Genomic DNA, 21,503 nt, shown 5'->3' on the forward strand with positions numbered 1-21,503 from the left:
TACCTGCTTCCTGTCTCTCACCTCCCACCAGACAACACCCCCGAGCAGCCTCCCCAGTAAAAGCCAGCAGCACCCAGCAGAGGAGAGGAGATCTGCAGGGCTTGGGACTGAGCCTGTGGAGCTCCTGGAGCAGAGGTGCAGGAGAAGGGAAGGGGAATGGAGAAACCACAGCCCTGTTCTCATAGGAGCAGAATCCATGGGGTGGAAGGCACCTGCAAAGCTCATCTTCTGCAGTCAGGAGGGACATCCCAACTGGATCAGGCTGCTCAGAGCCACTTCAAGCCAGACCTTGAATGCCTCCAGGGATGGAGCCTCAACCACCTCCCTGGACAGCCTGTTCCAGTGTCTCCCCATGCTCCTGTGCAGAACTTCCTCCTGATGTCCCACCTACATCTGCCCTGCTCCAGTTTCAAACCATTGCTCCTCATCCTGGCACTCCAGCCCTTGTCCAAAGTCCCTCCCCAGCTCTCCTGGAGCCCCTTCAGGTCCTGGAAGGCTGGTCTGAGGTCTCCCTGGAGCCTTCTCTTCTCCATGATGAACAGCCACAACTCTCCCAGCCTGGCCCCACAGGGGAGGTTCTCCAGCCCTCTATCATCTTGGTGGCCTCCTCTGACTCTCTCCAGCAGCTCCAGGTCTCTCTTGTGCTGGGGGTCCCAGAGCAGGACACAGCCCTGCAGGTAAGGTCTCCCCAGAGCAGAGCAGAGCAGAGCAGAATCCCCTCCTTGATGATTCCCCTAGGGAAAGCAGCATTCCAAGCACCAGAAGCTGCCAGGCTCAGAGCTCCTGCTCTGAGCTCACTCTTATTTAAAACTCATCCTCCTGCTGCTTCCATCCTGAGCCCTGCTCTGACTTGCAGCAACATTTAAAATTAAATATACATAAGTGTGTTCAAAGAACTGTTAATTTGAAGGGCTCTAAATGCCATAAAATACATCCTCTTCCCTGCTTCTCTCTCTAGGAAGAGGCACAGAGCAAGGTTCTAGGCACAGGCTCCTCTGCCAGGCTCAGCAGCTCGCTCTGGCTTGGGGTGTGCCAGCAGCTGGGGACACAGCAGGTTTGGTGCTGGAGGATGTGGAAGAGAAAGGGCAGTTGGCAATACCCAGCCCAAACACACCAGGGAATGGCTTGGGTTGGAAAAGAGCTTTAAAGTCATTGAGTCCAACCAGCCTCTAACTCTGCCAAGGCTGGGGCTCAACCCTGGCCCTCAGCACCACAGCTCTGCCTCTTGCAAACACCCCCAGGGACGGGGATTCAGCCACCTCCCTGGGCAGCCTGTGCCAGGCTTTGAGAACCTTTCCAGGGAAGAAGTTTCTCCTAATCTCCAACCTAAACCTCCCCCTGGTGCAACTTGAGGCCATTTCCTCTCCTCCTATCAATTGTTCCTAGGGAGCAGAGCCAAACCCCCACCTCACTGCAACCTCCTCTCAGGAGCTGTAGAGAGCAATAAGGTCTCCCTCAGCCTCCTCTTCTCCAGGCTGCACACCCCCAGCTCCCTCAGCTGCTCCTCCCCACCCTGTTCTCCAGACTCTTCCCCACCCAGAAGAAGAGACCAGGAGCCACTTGGCTCCAACCTCCTTTCAGGGAGTTGTAGAGAGGGAGAAGGTCCTGGACCCCTCATGTCCCAAGCCAGGAAGATCTTGCCTGTGATGGTGACTGAGACACAGCTGAGCTCAGAGCAGGCTCTCTACCAATCCATCCTTCCTGATACAATGCCACGTGCAGAAAAAGCAAAATCACCACAGACATAGCAAAAAAACCCCAAACTAAACAGGACAGAACAGGGCTGAGATGTTTGCAGTTGCCATAGAAACGCAGAGGAGGAGCTGCCAACTGCAAAGTGTTTCTCTGATCAGCCCAAGGTGGGCTCCTGTGGAGCAATCCGGGCAAGGGGCTGCACCCAGCCCTGGCTGCTCAGTGCACAGAGGTCAGCCTGGCCCCTGCTGCCTCCCACAACACTCTCAGGTGTTCAAGGCCAGGCTGGATGAGGCCTTGAGCATCCTGGGCCAAGTTGAGAGGTGTCCCTGCCCGTGGCAGGGGGTCACAGTAGATCTCTGAGGTCCCTTCCAACCTGAGCCATTCTGTGGTCCTATGTGCTGGCATGGCCTGGTGAGGTGCAGCAGGGCAGGCACAGAGGTGGAGCTTTGGGATTTAGCCCTCCTCACTGCCAGTCCTTTCCTGCCATGCCTTCAGCTTCCCTCTGATGTGCAGAGAGGCTAAAGCCAGCCCCAGGGGCTGCCTGGCCGTCCATGAATGCCAACGTGGCGCTGCAGCGCGTTACCATGCAGGGTGCTGCTGCATCTGCTGCTGGCTGTGGCAGCAGCCTGGCATACAGAGTGGGGCTACCAGAGTCCCAAGGGACCAGCCACCTCCCACCAGCCCAGAGGAGCAGCAGCCCTGCTGCTGTAAACAAGGGGGGCTTTTCTCTGCCTCCTTTCCCAGGGGGAGCTCAGGGAGTTGAAGCCAGCTCATTGCTGCAGCTTGTTTCCTTCCTGTTCCTCAGCAGAGCTGCAGCTCAGCCTCCTTCCCATCACCATTCCTTAAGAAAATAAAAACAGAGCACCCCAGCACGCCTCCAGCTGCTGGTGGTGTCATAGAGTCATGGACTGGGTTGAGTGGGAAGGGAACTGAAAGCTCATCCAGCTCCAACCCCTGCCATGGGCAGGGACACCTCCCACCAGCACAGCTTGCTCAGGGCCTCATCCAGCCTGGCCCTGAACACCTCCAGGCAGGAGGCAGCCACAGCCTCCCTGGGCAACCTCTGCCAGTCTCTCCCCACCCTCGCTCAAGAATTTCTTCCTCGTCTCCAGTCTCAATCTACCCTCTCCCAGCTCAAAGCCATTGTCCCTCATCCTGGCACTCCCAGCCCTTGTCCAGAGTCCCTCCCCAGCTCTCCTGGAGCTCCTTCAGGCACTGAAGGTAGCTCTGAGGTCTCCCTGGAGCCTTCTCTTCTCCAGGCTGAACAGCCCCAACTCTCCCAGCCTGTCACACAGGGGAAGTTCTCCAGCCTCTGATCATCTTGGTGGCCTCCACTCCAGCAGCTCCAGGTCCTTCTTGTGCTGGGGGCACAAGAGCTGGAGGAAGTGCTGCAGGCTGTGGCTGCCTCCTCCCTGGAGGTGTTCAGGGCCAGGCTGGAGGCCTTGAGCAAGCTGGGCTGGTGGGAGGTGTCCCTGCCCATGGCAGGGGTTGGAACTGGATGACCTTTAAGGTCCCTTCCAACCCAACCCATTCTATGAACTTAGGGGTAGGGACTGGTGGCCCTTCAGGGTGCCTCTTGATGACTGCAGCTGGCACACAGCCACCCCAGAGCCTCATCCAGAGCTCATCCATTCCATCAGCTCCCAGCACGAGGCACCGAGGGGCAGGAGCTGGGCCAGGCTCCCAGGATGCAAACACTGGCACACATCTGGCAATGTGGTCCCACCAGGACCATCTGCAAAGCAGACAAGGGCAGGGAAAACACCAGAGAACTGGTGCAAGGGAGAACCTTCCCTGGGAGAGGCTTTAAGGAGGCAAGCAGCAGCACAGTCAGGAGGACAGACAGACAGCTGGACAGAGGCACACAGCACCTACCTCTGGAGCCATGAATCCTAGGACTGAGAATCAAGATCAAAATCCTTAGGTCCACAAGACAGGGAGGGGGAGAAGGGAAAAAGTCCTCCATAGCCATCTTCCAGGCACCTCCCAGGGTCTGGGGGCCTTAGCAGTCTGTTCCCAGAGCAGCCACCCCTCCTTCTCCAACAGCCAGCAGCCCAGTCCCAGCCACGGGGCAGCTCCTCTGGGCCCTCTGCTCCCCTCGACGGCCCTCAGTGTCCTCCTCCCCACGTGCAGGGTGCTCAGTGCTGGCTGGGGCAGCTCCCTGCTGCTCCTGGGGGCTGCAGCAACCACCTTGGCTCTGGGTGATCAGAGTCAGGGACAAGGAGGGAGCCCACGGTAGGGGGAGAGGGTAGGGAGGCTCGGGGAGTGCACACACAGAGGGGACACCTCCACGGCCAGGGTGGCCTTCCAAGGGGGAGGGGCTTGGGGTTCATTTTGTAATCCTTTTGTTTCCTTTTTGCAAAAAAAATGCAAGCAAAAGAGAAGAGGCAGCAGCCAAGGCTCTCCAGGGAGGCCAAGGCTCTCTGGGGAAGGTACATCTCTGCTTCAATATGAAGACATTAACTGGGTCCAGTCGCATCCCCCAGGCACTGCTCACAGAAGTCCTTCCGTGGTCGCTGGAGCGGCAGCTGGGAGCCGTGGAGACCTCTGAGGACACTTCCACCTGGTCCACGAGCAAGGTGAGCAGGGAAGGATGGCTGAAGAAGAGGAGGAAGGTGGTTCCTCCAGACAAGGACGCTCCATCTCCTGCCTGCCCCTTCCTCCTCCTCAGCTCTGAGCGCTGCTCGTGGGCAGTGGGATCAGAGTCTGCTCTGCAGGGCTGGGGTCTGTCCCCCCCCGCACACTGCTTTGTCTTCACTGTTCTCTCTGGGTTTGTGTTTAAATATCTGCTCTGTACATATGTATAGGAGTTCCCAGGCTGCTCCCAGGACACTGCCAAGTGTGCTTCTCCTGGAGAGGGACCCAAGTCAGCAGCCACAGCTGAGTCCCAGGAACAGCCTTCACCTGCAGTCGCAGTCCCCGGGCAGCGGCGGAACCTTGGTCCCTCCCCTCCCAGCTGTGCCCTCCCCATGCCCTGTGGGTGGCAGGAGGGCAGTCAGGCCATGGAGCTGGGAGACTGACTCATCTGTACCCGCATGGACTGCACGCTGTTCAGCAGCTTCTTCTGGTGCCCAGCCAAAGTCACTCCTATCCGCAGGAGGTCTCTGAAAGGCAGGCAGAAAGAGGACAATCAGCAGGCAGCCCAGGGCTGGTTTCTCTGTGTCTAAGTGAGGGGAGGGATGCAAGCTCAGCTGGCCCACACCTTTCAGCAGAGGAACAGCCCCAGAGCCCAGGAGCAGCCCCATGAGCATCACTGGAGGCAAGCTGGGACCCAGAGCAGGGAGAGAACTGCAGCTGATGCCCAGACAGTGAACATGGGCACCTCCAGACTCGGGGTGTGATGGATGTTAGGACAAGGGGCAAGGGATACAAACTCCAGCACAGGAGGTTCCACCTCAACGTGAGGAGGCACTTCTTCACTGTGAGGGTCACAGAGCACTGGAACAGGCTGCCCAGGGAGGTTGTGGAGTCTCCTTCTCTGGAGACTTTCAAGACCCATCTGGCTGTGTTCCTGTGTGACCTGTGCTGGATTCTGTGGTCCTGTTCTGGCAGAAGACTTGGACTCAATGAACTCTGGAGGTCCTTTCCAGCCCCTAACATCCCATGAACCTGTGATGTTCACACCTTTCCTTTGCAGGGGGCCTTGAACTGACCTTCCCACCTCCTCCCTACCCCCCTGTGCCCTGGGCAGCACCCAGCTTTTGGGCAGCCCTGGTGCAGCAGCCAACTCACTCAGAGGTGATCTGGGCGACGAGCTGCAGGGAGGTGAAGCCAGCGGCCAGGAAGCTGTCCCGGTACTGGCTCATCTTCACAGCACTCAGCCAGTCGTCTACTGAGGTAAAGGCAGTGAAGTCGGGGATGGAGCGGTCGAGGAGGGGCTGAGAAGGCCTGCAAGAGGCAAGACACAGCGCTGGGACGTGCCCAGGTGGCACCACGGCACTGCCAGGCATGAACCCAAATCCACCTCCCTGCGCCCTGGTGCTGTCCCCAACGCTGCTCTGCTCCCAGCACGAGCCCGAGGCAAGGGAGGCCATGGGGAAGGCCTCAGCCATGGGAATAGCAACACTCTGCCAACAGCACTCTGTAGCCCCCAGGCTGTATCCTGGCTGTGGCAGCTATGGGCACAGCTGCACCAGCAGAGCAGATCCCACATCCCCCCAACCACTGCTCCCTGGGCACCTCACTGAGGGGTGGGCAGGTGGCACTCGATGGGATGAGCCAAAAACACCTCCTTGAGTTTCTCTTGGGCCTGCACAAAAGGGCTCACTCAGATGTCACCCCCCAGGTGACACCTCCCCGTGCCAGCTGCCCTGCAGAACCCAGCACATGGATGGCCTGGCCCCAGGGCCCTTCCTGAGGAGACACCAGGAAGGCACCACACTGGTGACCATCTTGAGTAAGGAGCCCCAGGCACCACCTTGGCACTGCCACAGCCAGGAGCAGTGACTGCCCTGCAAATCACAGGTTCCTCTGCTCCCCCTGTGCCCAGCAGAGGGTATGTGCCCCCCACTTGCTGCAGCCACTGGCAGCTGCTGCCTGCATGCAGAGTGCAGGATTCCTTAGCTGACTAATTCCTTCGCTGCCTAGAGCAAAACAACCGCATCCTATGGGTGCCAGGGACAACAGCCTCATGTTGGCACCCTTGGGATGGAACACGCTGCAGAAGCCACCTCCTGGACATGCTGGCACCTCTCACTGGGAACTGATTTTAGCTCATCCATGTGGTTGGGTTTCACTGGTCAAGAACAGCCACTCTGAGCAAGACTCACTGCAGTCAGGGACTTGGGTCAGGGATCTCGGGTTAGGGCTGCCAGGGACTTCTGGGAGGGCTTCCTGAGCTTCTCTGCCCTCTGCATTTCTGGGATCTCGTTGCTACACAGCAAGGGGGTTGGTGCCTGCTTTCCTCACCCGGCGGCAGCCCGCAACGGGAAACAGGACAAAGAAGCCCGACTCACACAGCGGTGACGGCAGCCAGGGCCTTGAGGCTGGCCGGGTTGCGAATCATCTTGTCCAGGGTGCTGACGATGTCCCCGAAGCGCGGCCGCGCGTTGCGCTCCTTCTGCCAGCAGTCCAGCATCAGCTGGTGCAGCGCCGCAGGGCACTCCATGGGCGGCGGCAGGCGGTAGTCCTGCTCGATGGCGTTGATCACCTGCAGCGAGGGGGCACCGCCCCGGGGAAGCACTCAGCCAGGGCCCCCCCAGCGAGCTCGCAGAGGACACCGACCCCAGGGGCAGGGCGGAGCTGCGGGGCGGGCAGGGAGGCTCTGCAGACGGGCCTGGCCAGGCTGCATCGAAGGGCCGAGGCAAATCGTATGAGATGCAGCAGAGAATCACAGAACTGTCAGGGCTGGAAGGGACCTCAAGGCTCAGCCAGCTCCAACCCCCCTGCCATAGGCAGGGACACCTCACACCACAGCAGGTTGCTCACAGCCACATCCAGCCTGACTGCAAAAACCTCCAGGGATGAGTCTTCTACCACCTCCCTGGGCAACCTGTGCCAGTGTCTCACCACCCTCATGGGGAAGAATTTCTTCCTCACATCCAACCTGAATCTCCCCATTTCTAGTTTTGTTCCATTCCCCTTGGTCCTATTATTACCAAAGGGCTGGGTCCTGCACTTGGGGCACCACAACCCCAAGCAACACAACAGCCTTGGGACAGAGTGGCTGAAAAGCAGCCCAGTGGAAAAGGGTCTGGAGGTGCTTCTTGACAGCAGCTGAACATGAGCCAGGGGGTGCCTGGGTAGCTAAGAAGGCCACCAGCAGCCTGGCCTGGATCAGGAACAGTGTGGGCAGCAGGAACAGGGCAGGGATTGTGCCCTGTACTGGGCACTGGTGAGGCCACAGCTTCAGCACTGGGGTCAGTTCTGGGTGCCACAGAATAGGAAAGGTGCTGGAGGGTGTCCAGAGAAGGGCACTGAGGCTGGTGAGGGGTTTGAAGGGCATGGAGTACAAAGAGCAGCTGAGGGAGCTGGGGGTGTTCAGTGTGGAAAAGAGGAGGCTGAGGGGAGACCTCATTGCTCTCTACAGCTCCCTGAAAGGAGGCTGCAGCCAGGTAGGGGTTGGGCTCTGCTCCCCAGTCTCAGGTGACAGAAGGAGATGAAATGTCCTGAAATTGTTCCAGGGGACAGTTAGGTTGGAGAGGAGAAAGAATTTCTTTGCTGTAAGAGTGGTCAGGGATCGGCACAAGCTGCCCAGGGAGGTGGAGGAGTCCCCATCCCTGGAGGGGTTCAAGAAGCAGTTTGGTGGCCATGGCAGTTAGGTTATGGGTGGACTCTGATCTTAAAGTCTTTTCCAACCTGAATGATTCGACGAAGGCAAAACCTCAGCCGCAGCAGAGGGTGAGCCCCCTCCAGCCCCTCCTCTCTGCAGGCACAGCTGCCTGGCTGGGCAGAGGTGGCAGAGGCTGGCAGGCAGCTGCCAGCCCACCTGATGAGCAACAAAGGAGCAGGAGGAGCTGCTGCAGCCCCAGGGCTCTCCGAGGTCACTCTGTGCTCTGCTGCCGCTGGCGCTGCGGTCCTGCCGCCGCAGCCTGACACTCATTAGTGCCGTGCATTGCAGTTCTGCAGTCAACTACCAGAGCTCCTTCCCCACTCCTAAACCCTCTGAAGGTTTTCAAAGGCCCTGCTGCTTCCTGCACTCCAATTACCAGCCACTGCCTCTGCCTCCCCACTACCCTCCTCCCACCCTCTGCCTCCCCAGCCTGTTTCATCTCCCAGTGAGGCTGCCGGCAGCAGCAGACACCCTGCAGGGCTCTCTTTCAGCAGCCAGTGGCCTCCCGCCCCCCAGAGCTGTGGGGCAACCCCCTGTGCTTACATCCTGGTTGGACATGTCCCAGTAGGGTCTCTCCCCAAACGACATCACCTCCCACATGACGATGCCATAGCTCCAGACGTCGCTGGCCGAGGTGAATTTGCGGTAGGCGATGGCCTCTGGCGCTGTCCACCGGACTGGGATCTTCCCCCCCTGGGGAAAAAGGGAAAGCAGGTGGGGAATGGCTGCCCAGGCTCAGGTGACAGAAGGAAATGGCCTCAAATTGTGCCAGGGGAGGGTTAGGTTGGAGAGGAGGAAAAACATCTTTGCTGCCAGAGTGGTCAGGGATTGGCACAGGCTGCCCAGGGAGGTGGTAGAGCCCCCATTCCTAGAGGGGTTCCAGAACCCTGTGGCCATGGCACTTGGGGCCATGGTTTGGAGGCTCTGGTGGTGCCAGGTTGCTGGTTGCACTGGATGATCTTAGAGGCCTTTTCCAACCCAAACAAGTTCTCAAGCCAGGACAGGTCCAAGCTCCTGGCTGGATTGGGAAGTGCTGGAAGCCACGTCAAGGGGACAGACGTGCTGTGGAGGGGGCAGCATGCAGAGAAGGGACTGCTCCTTGGGCAAGGACCACTGAAATAAGAGGGAAAGAAACCACCAGAAGAGCCAAGATCTGGGGGAGGAGCAGAGCCAGAGCTGCACTGCCCATGTTAGTGCCACCATTGCTGTGGCCTCTGCAGCATGGTGCTGGCTGCCTTTGGAGGAGGAATGGCAAAAAGATTTGATTTGAGTAAGCAGCAAATGGAGGAATTAACTGCTGCGTTGTTTTCCCTGCCTCTCCCCAGAGCTAAACCCCTGCTGTGGGAGGCAGAGTGATGTAATGGCAGGCACAGCATCACTTTCCAGCTGCCAGGGAGATCTATTACAGCCCAAATTAAATAAAAGCACAGATGAGATAATCTGGTTTAGCTCCAAAGGTGGGGAAGGGCTGCTCCGTGCCTCAGCCCAGAGCTACTGCTGCAGGCTTGCCACAAAAAATCCATGGGGGCTGTGTGCTTAACGGCTGCTGCCTTTAAGGGAGCCTACTGGCAGGATGATGTGGTGGGGAGCTGGGGTCCCCCAGGGCAGCAGGAAGCAAGGAGAGAGCAGGGCTGCCACTGCCCATGAACGAGTTCATTATGGAGGAGAAGTGCAGCTGGGGAAGGGCAGAGCTCCTGTCAGGCTTCTCTCTCTTTAATCCATGCTTGGAACAAGTGCCCAGCAGGGAAAGGCAGATCAGACCTGAAGCTGCCACTGCTGTGCCACTCAGAGATGCTGCCATCTCCCTGCCTCCCCTTCCCATCTCTCCACGGACCCCCTTGGGCACCTTCCCTCCACAGAGCAGGAAGAAGAAGCTGACCTGGAAACCGCCCAGGGCAGGAAGGTGCTTGAGGGGAAGAGGGAGGCAGAAAACTCATAAAAGGGAGGAAGAGACAGGAGTGGAAAGAGTTGGAAATCACAGCCATGGTTTATGGGCCCCGAGCCTGTGTGGTGGGAACCCTCCTGAGCTGCTCCTTGCCATGGCAGAACCTCCAGGGCATAGGGGCAGCCCCTGCTGACAGCCTCAGTGGGCAGTGGGTGCAGGCAGGGCAGCAGGGGGCAGGGCAGGGGGCAAGACAGGAGTGAGGAGGGCAGCGGTGAGGAGGGCAGCAGGGGGCAGGGCAGAAGGGGGCAGGGCAGAAGGGGGCAGGTAGGTACCAGGGAGCTGGTGTAGGTGGGGTCGGAAGTGTCGTCCTGCAGGTAGCGCGAGAGGCCGAAGTCGGACACCTTGCAGACCAGGTTGCTGTTCACCAGGATGTTCCTGGCAGCCAGGTCCCGGTGCACGTAGTTCATCTCTGCCAGGTACTTCATGCCCGCCGCGATGCCCCGCAGCATGCCAACCAGCTGGATTACCGTGAACTGACCATCGTTTTGCTGCCACCAGGAAGAGCAGGCACTGGGGTGAGGGTGTGGAGCCCACCCTGCCACCAGGGCTGCCCACCCCCAACCCTGGCAGGATGCTGCACCCCTCCAGGGCACTGCCCAGCTGCCCTGCCCTGCCCTGCCTGGTTAAAGCAGGAAGGCAGCACAGAACACCTGTGGGGCAGCTGGCACTCGGCAATCAGCTCCTGGGCTAAGGAAACAGAATCACCAGGAAGCAGGGATCCACCAGGAAGCAGGGAATCACCAGGAAGCAGGGAATCACCAGAAGACAGGGATCCACCAGGAATTGGGGATTCACAGGAGGAGATACCAACATCTAGTTCCCAGATCCCCCAGCTGAGGGCAGGAAGGTGCTTGGGGCAGGAGGGAGGCAGCAAACTCATGAACGGGAGGAGGTGAGAGGAGTGCCTGGCAGGTGCCCAGGGCCTGCCCAGCGCGTACCTGGCACATGCCCAGCACCTGCCCAGTCTGTGCCCGGTGCCCGCCCCGCGCCTGCCCACCCGGTGCCTGCCCGCCCCACACGCAGTGCCCGCCCCACCGCCCCTCACCCGCAGGAAGGAGTCGAGGGCGCCGTTCTCCATGAACTCGGTGACGATCATGACCGGGCGGCTCTTGGTGACCACGCCCTCCAGGCGGATGATGTTGGGGTGGTCGAACTGCCCCATGATGCTGGCCTCGCTCAGGAAGTCGCGCCGCTGCCGCTCCGAGTACCCAGCCTTCAGCGTCTTGATGGCCACTGCCAGCTCCCGCTTGCCAGGCAGCCGCAGGCGCCCCTTGTACACCTCCCCGAACTCCCCTGCAAGGCAACACAGAGGCTACTACCTTCTCCTCCTCCTCACCCAGCGCCACCCAGGGCAGTGGTCTCCAAAGCAAGCAGCTGGGCGGTGCCAGCCAACGCCGTAGCCGTGCCCTGCACTGCCGAGTGCCTGCCCGGAGTCCTCTGCAAGGCAGAGTCTGCTGCTCAGGAGCTGCTTGGGCTTCCAACCTCCCCCAGAGTGACAGAGCCTTGGTGAGTTCCTGTGTGATCTGCTCTAGGTGACCCTGCTCTGGCAGGGGGGTTGGACTGGATGAACGCTGCAGGTCCCTTCCAGCCCCCAACACTGTGGCTCTGTGACAGAGCCCAGCACTGAGAGCAGCCAAGCCTGGGGCTGCTCCTGCAAACTCCCACAGGAAGGATTTGCAGAGCAAGACAAGGAGCAGTGAGCACAGGTTACTGCTGGGGGGATTGCCACTGGGCTGCAGAGGGAAATGTTCCCCATGGGCACAGTCAGGCACTGGAATCATCTCCCAGGGGCAGCAGTGCAGTCCCCTCCACTGGGCAGGTTTCGGACTCAGCTTGCCAGGGGCCTGGGCCAGCTCCTTTCAGCTGCATCATCAGCTGGGAAGGTTGGGCCAGGGGAGCCCTGGGGTCCCTTCCAGCCTGGCACTCTGGGACTCTGTGATCAGAACATCAATGCTGAAGGACTGCCTCAAACACAAAGTGCTGGCATTGACAATCTGGGTGGCCTTGGAGGATAACTAGGGTGCTCTCATTGCTGCCTCCTCACTCGGAACACGGAGAAAGCATCCTCTCATCTGCAGTGGGGGAGCTTTGCCTTCACCCAGGCAAAATCAGAGCTGCTGATCCATGGCTGAACATGGTCCTGACCAAAGCAGATCCTTGGAGGAAGCTCTGCACAGTGAGGGTAGGGAGACACTGGCACAGGCTGCCCAAGGATGTGGCTGAGGACCCATCCCTGGAGACATTCAAGATCAGCCTGGATGTGTCCCTGGGCAGCCTGGAGGTGTCCCTGTGACTGCAGAGGGGTTGGACAAGATGCCCTTGGAGGGTCCCTCCCAACCCAGTGCCATCTGTGAAGCTGGGAATCTGTTGCCTCTTTGCAGCTTCCCCCTCAGCTTCTCAGTTTCTCCTCTCCAAGAGGGACTGAGGCATGGCAGGGGAAGCAGCACAGCTGACACAGCTCTGAGTCTCCACATCCATATGCATGGCACACGGCCCAGGCTGCAGCACGAGCTGGCTTCCCTGCCTGTCTCCTGGAAAAGTCAGGTAGGGAACCCCAGGAGGCTCCACAGCCAGCCAGCAAAGGCATTCATGGAGCCTCTTCCACCTCAGAGCAGCTGTGAGCAGGCACCAAGCTCCTGTCTGCCCTAACCCACCACAACCTGCGTGCCTGGAGGATTACTCGAGGGCTTCCTGCGGAAGGAGCACATCTGCCCCCCCGGGAAATTGCTCCAGGTGGGTGTCTGGGCACGCAGGAGCAGCAGAGAGGACAGGGAGGGGGCAGTGGCAAGGGCTGGCCAGACCCACCTGCTCCAATGACCTCCTCGATCTTCACAAAGGAGACATCAATCTCCTTGGCGAACTCCCGCACCGCCTCGTTGGGGTCCTCATAGGTGAAGGGGTCGATGTAGATCTTCATGCCTGGAGACCCTTGGGTCAGGAAATGTGGCAGAGAAACCAAAAGCAGTTGTGCCAGGGCCTGGAACTGGAGCCCCCATGCCCTCTGTATGCCCACCAAGATGGCTGTGCTCACCTCTGCCACCTCCACCAACCATTATCATCCTCCTTGGTCTACCTGCTCCACCTGACCCTTCTCCCTCCCTGCCCTCTGTTCTTTCACTGCTTTCCCTCCTCTTCCTCCTGCCCCGTGCTGGGGAGCAGTTCCAGACCTGAACTCCAATTGTTGCCTTTCTGCTGAGAGCTCTGCAAGGCTCCAGTGCTGGAGAAGAAAGAATCTGCCCAAGAAAGGTCTGAGAGCTTCATGGAGGCTGCTCAACAGACAGAGTGCAGCACCTCTAACACCCACCTGTGTGGAGCCACAGGGCACAGCCTGGTCAGCCCTGGGGACCAGGGACTGCTCCCTTGCATGGGGACAATGCATGGCACAGGACCTGGCTGTGCTGCAGGCAGATGCAGCGAGTGGGCTCCTGCCCTCTTTGAAGGCACCAGAACAGGCCCCAGAGTCCCCAAAAGGGGCTGCAGACACCCTGGGGCTTGCAGAGCTGCCCAGGAGCATGGCCTCAGGGCAGAGTGCAGACACTGCCACCCCTGGGGCACAGCAGGGGACCCAGAATGGGCTGTGGCCTCCCTGTGGGGTTTGTCCTCCTGTGCCATTCCTTACCCTCAGATTACCAAGCAGGGTGCAGCAGTCAAGGTCATCTCTGACCAAGAGGGACATGGAGAACAGGGCTGGGGAGGAGCAGCTGAGGGAGCTGGGAGGGGTTCAGTGCAGAGAAGAGGAGGCTGAGGGAGACCTCACTGCTCTCTACAGCTCTCTGAGAGGAGGCTGGAGCAAGGTGGAGTTGAGTGGGGGTTGGTCTCTTCTTCCTAGCAACAAGTGACAGGAGGAGAAGAAATGGCCTCAAGTTGCCTCAAGGGAGGTTTAGGTTGGACTTGAGAAGAAAATTCCTCTCTGGAAGGGTTCTCCAAGCCTGGCACAGGCTGCCCAGGGAGGTGGCTGAATGCCCATCCCTGGAGGTGTTTTCAGAGAGGCAGAGCTGTGGTGCTGAGGGCCATGGTCAGCCCCAGCCTTGGCAGAGTATCTGGACTGGATGATCTGGTTTGGCTTTCGCAACCCAAACCATTCCATGATTCCATAGCATTGCTCCTCCTCCCCAGAGCAGCTCTCCCTAATGCTGATTAGCAGCATTTGGTTCACTGCTGAGGACCCTGCCCATGGCCACAATCCCCTTGTGCCCTTCCCAAAGCCTTTCCAGACCACTGCCCACAGCCTGCCTGTGGCTCTGCTCTGGGAATCTGAGACCAGCTCCTGGCTGCTTTGTGCATTTGCTGCCAGAGCAGCTCAGGAGGGGGCTTGAAAGCCTCGTGGTGGGGCACTGCTGGTGCCAGCCCAAGGGACAGCTGTTTGCAGGGCCCCCAGGCCTTAGGAGGGAGCAGACTGGGAGCCTTCCCCTCCTCAAAAGCAGCCTCTGGGGCCAAGGCTCTGCGGCTGGGAGGTGAGCAGGGAAGGCTGCAATGAAGCCATCTGGGCATCTCCCACTTCATAAATCCCTTTACAGCTCTGTCCATAGCCTTTAACTGCCCCATAAATTCCTGCAGAGGAGCAGCTGATGCTCCAGCCAGGATTACAAAGGGATTTACAGGATCGTAACCAAGACTGACTCACTGCTCCCAGTGCTGCAGGAAGAAAGAAAGAGACCACAACAGCAAAGCCTCCTCTGGCTGCCACGCAGGCTGCTGCCAGACTCCTCTGCCCTGCCTTCAGCTCTGCCCTGGGCTCTGGGCACACAGGCTCCAGCTGCCCCCGAGCCCCATCCCACCCAGATCAGTGGGGTCAGGACAGACATTTACTCATCTCTGCAAACCTCAGCCCTCACCTCAGCACCACCACAGCTCAGCACCACCATGGTGGAGCACCATGGCTCACCAGCACCACAGCTCATCATCACCTCACCATCACCATGGCTGGTCCCCACAGTTCACCATCCCCAGGGCTGATCCCCACAGTCCACTGGGCGCTGGCAGAGGCAGGCTGTGCTGTCTGCTCTTCCAACCACCCTGAGGCTCCCAAGGAAGCAGCCCAGGCCGTGTGTCAGTGCTGCAGCAGGCAGCCAATCCTTCCTGCCCCTGGCAGAGCTGAAGCTCTGTGCTGTGCCCCTGACTGCAGCCTCAGGTCCCTCCTGACAGCATTTTTACCTTCAGAGTAAATATTGTCAGGACAGAACCCCTCTGCCTGCCCCAACCAGCACCACCTCACAGAGCTTTCCCTGGTTCCCCTATCTCAGGGCTCCTGCTGAACCAGTGGCAGAGACAAAACCAGGAGAATTCCAGCTGGTCTGAGCCCCTCCCCACCCTCAGACCCTCCCTGGGCAGCAGGCAGGGAGGCTGCAGCAGTGGTGCTGCTGAACACAGGGCTGGTTTGCTCCACAAATCTCCACCTGCTCTGCTCCAGCAGCTGCAGTAACCAAGTGCCTGGAGGCTCCCTGACCTTGGCAGGGCTTTGCTGCACGACCAGAGCCCCCCAGCAGCCCTGGCTTTTGGACACAGATCCCTGCACCACCCAGTGTTAAACCCACACACATCACCCACTCCACTGCCGGGAAGGGGCTGGGCTGGGTGACCCCAGAGGCCTCTTGGAGCCCCTGCCCTGCTGTGATTCTGGGACACACAGCTGCAGACTCTTCTGCTCCCAGCCTAAGGTCCTCCCCACCTCCACCCTGGGGCTTTTCTCCCTCCTCCATGACCATGAGAAGGTGCAGGGGTGGGGCAGGGGTGGGGCAGAGGGTGGGCAAGAGTGGTGCAGAGGGTGGGGCTGGAGTGGGGCAGAGGTAGGGCGGAGGGTGGAGCAGGTGTGGGGCAGGGGTGGTACAGAGGGTGGTGCAGGGGTGGGGCATAGGGTGCAGGGCTGGAACAGAGGGTGGGGCAGGGGTTGCAGAGGTGGGGCAGATGTGGTGCAGATCCTGGTGCAGGGCAGGGCTGTGCAGGGCTGGCTGTGCAGGGCTGGCTGTGCAGGGCTGGGGTGTGCAGGGCGGGGGTGTGCAGGGCTGTGCAGGGCGGGCTGTGCAGGGCTGGGGTGTGCAGGGCTGGGGTGTGCAGGGCTGTGCAGGGCAGGGCTGTGCAGGGCTGGCTGTGCAGGGCTGGGTGTGCAGGGCGGGGGTGTGCAGGGCGGGGGTGTGCAGGGCTGGGGTGTGCAGGGCTGTGCAGGGCGGGCTGTGCAGGGCTGGGGTGTGCAGGGCTGGGTGTGCAGGGCTGGGGTGGTGCAGGGCTGGGGTGGTGCAGGGCTGGGTGTGCAGGGCTGAGTGTGCAGGGCTGGGGTGGTGCAGGGCTGGGTGCTCACCTCTGCCAGTGCTGTAGTGCTGCAGCTTGTCACTGTACACAGCCTCCTTGCTGTAGGCACGCTTCCTGCAGGCACAGGGCAGACAGGGCTCAGGGGCTGCCACGGCCACACACTGCCCTGCCAGCAGCACTCATCCTGCTGCCAGCTCCAGGGGGTCCCTCATTCTCCCACCCAAAATGACCTGGATAGTCTGGAGAGCTGGGTGGGGAGAACCCAACGAAGCCCACCCAGGGCAAGGGCAGAGTCCTGCAGCTGGGGAAGGCAGCCCCTGCCCCATGACAGATGGGGGCTGGCTGCTGGAGAGCAGCTCTGGGGGAAAGGGCCAGGGAGTGCTGGTGCACACCAGGCTGACCATGAGCCAGCAAGAAGGCCAAGGACATCCTGGGGTGCATGAGGAGAAGTGTGGCCAGCAGGTTGAGGGAGGTTCTGCTCCCCCTCACCTGGAATACTGTGCCCAAAGTATTCCAGGTGGGCTGGAATATTCAGTATTCAGAGCTGGGCTCACCAGCTGAAGAAGGACAAAGAACAACTGGAGGGAGTCCAGTGGAGAGCCCCCAAGCTGCTGAGGGGACTGGAACAGCTACCTGAGGAGGAGAGGCTGAGAGAGCTGGGGCTGATAACACCTGAAGGGTGAGGGGCAGGAGGATGGAGCCAGACTCTTCTCAGAGGTGTCCAGGACAAGGGGCAGTGGACACAGAGTGGAGCACAGGAGGCTCCATGTAAACATCAGGAAAAAGTTCTTCCCTTTGAGGGTGGCAGAGCCCTGGAACAGGCTCCAGAGAGGTTTGGAGTCTCCTTGTCTGGAGGTTTTCCAAACCCAACTGGATGCATTCCTGGCTGATCCTGCTCTGGCACAGGGGTTGGACTGGATGATCTTCAGAGGTTCCTTCTACCTCCTACCACTCTGAGAAGTCTCTCCCAGCTGTGCCTAACCAGCTCCACCTTGCAGGGACACAGCAGCCCATGGGGACCCACCTGCTGCAGACGATGGAGATGGCCACCAGTGAGACAATGAAGACCACCCCAGCTGCTGCAGACCCTGCAATCAAAGGCAGCTGCTCTCTCAGCTCTGACTTGTAGTCATCTGCAAGAGAAGTGGGAGAGGATGAATTTGCCCTCACACACTCATGGAGTCAGAGCAGCCTCCTGGGAGAGGGTCCCATAACACTCCTGATTCCTTGGCTGCTGCTCCCATGGAAGGGTGCTGGGACAAAAGGGATCCAGGGGGAAGTGTTGGTTGGTGGTGAGAGTCACAGTGGCACAGCGAGGATTGGACATGTGTGGGGAAGAGCCACGAAAGCCACTTGTCACCTCTGTGGAGAAGAGAAGGCTCCAGGGAGACCTTAGAGCAGCTTCCAGTACCTGAAGGGGCTCCAGGAGAGCTGGGGAGGGACTTGGGACAAGGGCTGGGAGTGCCAGGATGAGGGACAATGGCTTTGAGCTGGGAGAGGGGAGAGTAAGGTGGAGATGAGGAAGAAATTCTTGAGAGTGAGGGTGGGAGACTGGCACAGGTTGCCCAGGGAGGCTGTGGCTGCCTCCTGCCTGGAGGTGTTCAAGGCCAGGGTGGATGAGGCCCTGAGCAAGCAGTGCTGGTGGGAGGTGTCCCTGCCCCAGCAGGGGTTGGAGCTGGATGAGCTTTGAGGTCCCTTCCAGCCCAACCCATTCCATGAATCCATCAATCTCTGCTGCCTGCCTCCATTCTCCCCCTCCCCTGCCCTGCCCCGCCCCACCAGCACTGTGGCTACCTGCAGTGGGTTGTGTCCAGCAGACCCCACGCTCCTGGGAGCTTCTGCTGCCCTCCAGAAACCTTCCCACGTGTCTCCAGGAAGGTCTGCAGGCTGTGCTGGCAGCCACAGTAAGGGTTAAATGAATATTCACCAAAAGCAAGCATTTAGCACCCTTTTATCTGTGGCTTTCAGCCCAGCAGTTAATTACCAGCAGCCAGACTCCCCTCTCTTGCAGGCTGCTGAAATCCAGAAAATTTCTCATCTAACAATCAATTATTATTTAATAATCCACACTCTCCAGCCTTATTAAATTGCAATTAATTGCTTCTTTGAGGCAGGAATTTTCTTTTTGCTTCCCTAATCCTGAACATTGGAGGCACTGAGGGGGTTCAGCACCATTTCCTCCCCTTTAGCTGCCCTGCCTGGGTCTCCTCTCCCTGCCCTGGCAGGCAGCAGGGAGGAGAACAAGCGTGGGGCAACGTGGTCCTAGGGAAGGGGAAAGGTTTTAGGTGAGAAGAAAAGTTTTAAGCAGGAAGAAAAGCTTTAGGCCTGACAGCCTAAAAGTGTTTGGGCTGGCAGAGCTCAGGGGATGGAGCAGGCAGAGCTCAGGGACCAGAGCAGGCAGAGCTCAGGGGATGGAGCAGGCAGAGCTCAGGGGATGGAGCAGGCAGAGCTCAGGGGTCAGAGCAGGCAGAGCTCAGGGGTCGGAGCAGGCAGAGCTCAGGGGTCGGAGCAGGCAGAGCTCAGGGGTCGGAGCAGGCAGAGCTCAGGGATCGGAGCAGGCAGAGCTCAGGGATCGGAGCAGGCAGAGCTCAGGGGATGGAGCAGGCAGAGATCAGGGGATGGAGCAGGCAGAGCTCAGGGATCGGAGCAGGCAGAGCTCAGGGGATGGAGCAGGCAGAGCTCAGGGATCGGAGCAGGCAGAGCTCAGGGATCGGAGCAGGCAGAGCTCAGGGTCGGAGCAGGAAGAGCTCAGGGTCGGAGCAGGAAGAGCTCAGGGTCGGAGCAGGCAGAGCTCAGGGGTCGGAGCATGCAGAGCTCAGGGGTCGGAGCAGGCTCAGCTTAGGGCTCTGGAGCAGGCTCTCACCATGCTGCCCTTGGCAGACAGCTTGGTGGGCACTAGCACCTGGAAGGCAGGCAGCCCCCCTGTGCCCAGCTGCCCCCTGTGCCCAGCAGCCCCCCTGTGCCCAGCTGTCCCTTGTGCCAGGCAGTCCCCCGTGCCCAGCAACCCCCTGTGCCCAGCCCCAGGGGCACTCACCGTCGGTGAGGGTCTGGAAGCACATCTTGCCGCTGTACTTGCCATAGCCAGCCACGGTCCGTGCCCGCACCTGCACCACGTACACCATGCCAGGCCGCAGCCCCTCCAGCCGCGCCGTGTTGGTCTGGCTGCGTGCCAGGGACGAGTTGTACTCATTGTGGTCCTGCTGGGCACAGAGGTGGTCAGCAGGGATGGGCAACAGCAAGGGGGAGGCAAAGCCCCGCGGCCCACCCACCCCTCTTGCTGGCAGGGGTGAGGCTCATCTGCAGGGGCACGAAGCGGTGGCCCTGGTTCTGCCCCAGGGGCACAAGTGTCACAGCCTGGGCAAGGTGGTTTGGATGCTCCCAGTTGCACTCAGCCCCTGATGTGGAATGTGCCAGAGGGAGGAGACCCTGAGCTCTGCCCGGGAGCTGAGGGGGCCCCTGCAGCAACCCCCTGGTGCCACCACAGTGAGGGGCACGGAGCAGCAGCAGGGAAACAACAAGAGCACAGAATCACAGCCTGGCAGGGGCTGGAAGGACCTCCAGAGATCATAGAACCCAACCCCCACCTGCCACAGCAGGGGCACCCAGGTCAGGGCACAGAGGAACACAACCATCTGGGCCTTGAAAACCTCCAGAGAAGGAGAGAAGCATCCAGAGCAAAACCACTCCTGAGCGGCAAGCTCCTCCTCGCCCAACCTGGGGTGTCCCCGCACATTTCAGAGGCATCATGCTGCCATGGAACCACCAAACCCCCCTGGGAGACCCTGCTCGAACAGCTTTAAGGGCAGCTTGCCCCTTCCCACAGCCTCCCTGGTCCCTGCTCTGCTGTGCTAACCCTTGGTGGCAGCCTCACACGTCCCAGCTCTCCCTTTTTGCAAGGCTCCCCCCGGTGATGTGCTGTGAGGGGGCTGCTGGAGAGGTCAGCTTAGGTCCTCTCCCTGCTCACACCTAGAGCGGGCTGGGGAGAGGCAGGGCTGGAGCAGCTTGGGCTCGCCAGGGCTCACTGCCAGGCGGAGAGCAGGTCCCCGGCTGGCAAGGACATGGCAGGAGGCAGTGCCCCGGGGCAGGGACAACCCTGACAACCTTTGCTGCTCCTCACTGCCCCTCTCCTCCTGACACCTGGTAGTCAGTGGCCATGGTGGTGCCAGGCTGAAGGACGGATGGCATGACCTTGAAAGGCTTTTCCACCCCACACAATGATTCTGTGTCCTCACCCTCCAGCTCCCTGCTCCCCCAGCAGCTACCAGAGGAAAGGGAGGGCAGCAGCGAGGGAGAATCCTGCCCCAGGGGAGAAGCTGGGATGTACATCCCCAGCTCACTGCCCTTCCTCTGCCTGAACCTTCTGCCACCCTCTGGTGCCCACATGGGTGACCACCTCTGCCACCACCTCTGCCACCACCCAGACCCTTCCCAGTGAAAAGATGTTGCTCCTCTCGCAGCAAGCTCCAGACCCGAGGCCCCTCCCCAGCAGTGAGCCAGCCAGGTGCCCCCAGCCCCGCCGTGTCCCAGGCTGCCAGCCCAGCTCACCGCTGCGGGCCGGGAGCCCACGGGGCTGGCACCGTCGGGCGTGCAGATGCGACTCAGCTTCTCGTAGTAGCGCAGCTCATAGTCCAGGATGATGCCATTGGGCTGCTCGGGCTGGGGCCAGGACAGGGTGATGCTCCTCATGGTGGCACTCACCTGGTGCATGATGGGCACAGTGGAGGGGGCTGCCCGGGAAGCAGGAAGGGAGGGCAATTAACACAGAGCAGTGGGACCAAGGGCCCTGGGGAGAGGGACAAATAAGGGTCCTGGGGAGAGGGACAAATAAGGGTCCTGGGGAGAGGGACAAATCTCCTGGGCACATGGAGCACCTCCCATGCCTGTGGCTGTCCCCCTCCACCCGGTGGCATGAGCTCACATCTTAGGGGTGGGGAAGAGAAGCATCCCAGCAGCTTGTCTGGAGCCAGAGCAGCAGGCTGCAGAGGGAATTCTGGTACTTAAACCAATTACTCTTTTTAATTAGGGGCTGAGAAATCCTCAGTGCTCCTTCTCCCTGGGACTGTTTGGCCCAAGGCTGTCTCCCAGCGTGGGACACACAGAGAGAAGCTCTCCCCAGAGGAGACAACCCAGGCTCAGTGGTGGTCTCCAGCTCTGCTTGCCAGCTTTTGCTGTAACAGTCTGGGGGAGCCAGCACCCAGAACCCAGCGCTGCCAGAGCCTGTGCCATGGCTGCCACCCCACAGGCTGGCAGCAAGAGGAGCAAAAGTCATCTCCCACCCTGAGCACGATGACAGCAAACACCCCAGCCCAGGAAGAGGACCCCAGGGTGCTGCAGCTTGAGCACAGT

The 21,503-nt window shown here is 60.1% G+C and overlaps 1 protein-coding gene across 1 annotated transcript in view; it reads right to left on the minus strand.

Annotated features, from left to right (window-relative positions):
• Window positions 1-3,669: 3,669 nt before the first annotated feature.
• Window positions 3,670-21,503, minus strand: part of EPHB1 (EPH receptor B1) — a 40,655-nt gene continuing 22,821 nt past the window's right edge. Inside the window, exons 5-16 of the mRNA XM_054385684.1 lie at window positions 20,751-20,884; window positions 19,192-19,348; window positions 17,182-17,290; window positions 16,207-16,271; window positions 12,717-12,830; window positions 10,957-11,204; window positions 10,184-10,399; window positions 8,510-8,659; window positions 6,651-6,844; window positions 5,428-5,583; window positions 4,727-4,799; window positions 3,670-4,486 (exon numbers count right to left, since the gene is read on the minus strand). Coding sequence (XP_054241659.1) covers window positions 4,025-4,486; window positions 4,727-4,799; window positions 5,428-5,583; window positions 6,651-6,844; window positions 8,510-8,659; window positions 10,184-10,399; window positions 10,957-11,204; window positions 12,717-12,830; window positions 16,207-16,271; window positions 17,182-17,290; window positions 19,192-19,348; window positions 20,751-20,884 — 2,078 coding nt within the window. The 3' untranslated portion in view covers window positions 3,670-4,024. The remainder of the gene's footprint in view (window positions 4,487-4,726; window positions 4,800-5,427; window positions 5,584-6,650; window positions 6,845-8,509; window positions 8,660-10,183; window positions 10,400-10,956; window positions 11,205-12,716; window positions 12,831-16,206; window positions 16,272-17,181; window positions 17,291-19,191; window positions 19,349-20,750; window positions 20,885-21,503) is intronic.

The sequence above is a fragment of the Indicator indicator genome, chromosome 13 (genome assembly GCF_027791375.1).
Source record: "Indicator indicator isolate 239-I01 chromosome 13, UM_Iind_1.1, whole genome shotgun sequence".
Taxonomy (NCBI): domain Eukaryota; kingdom Metazoa; phylum Chordata; class Aves; order Piciformes; family Indicatoridae; genus Indicator; species Indicator indicator.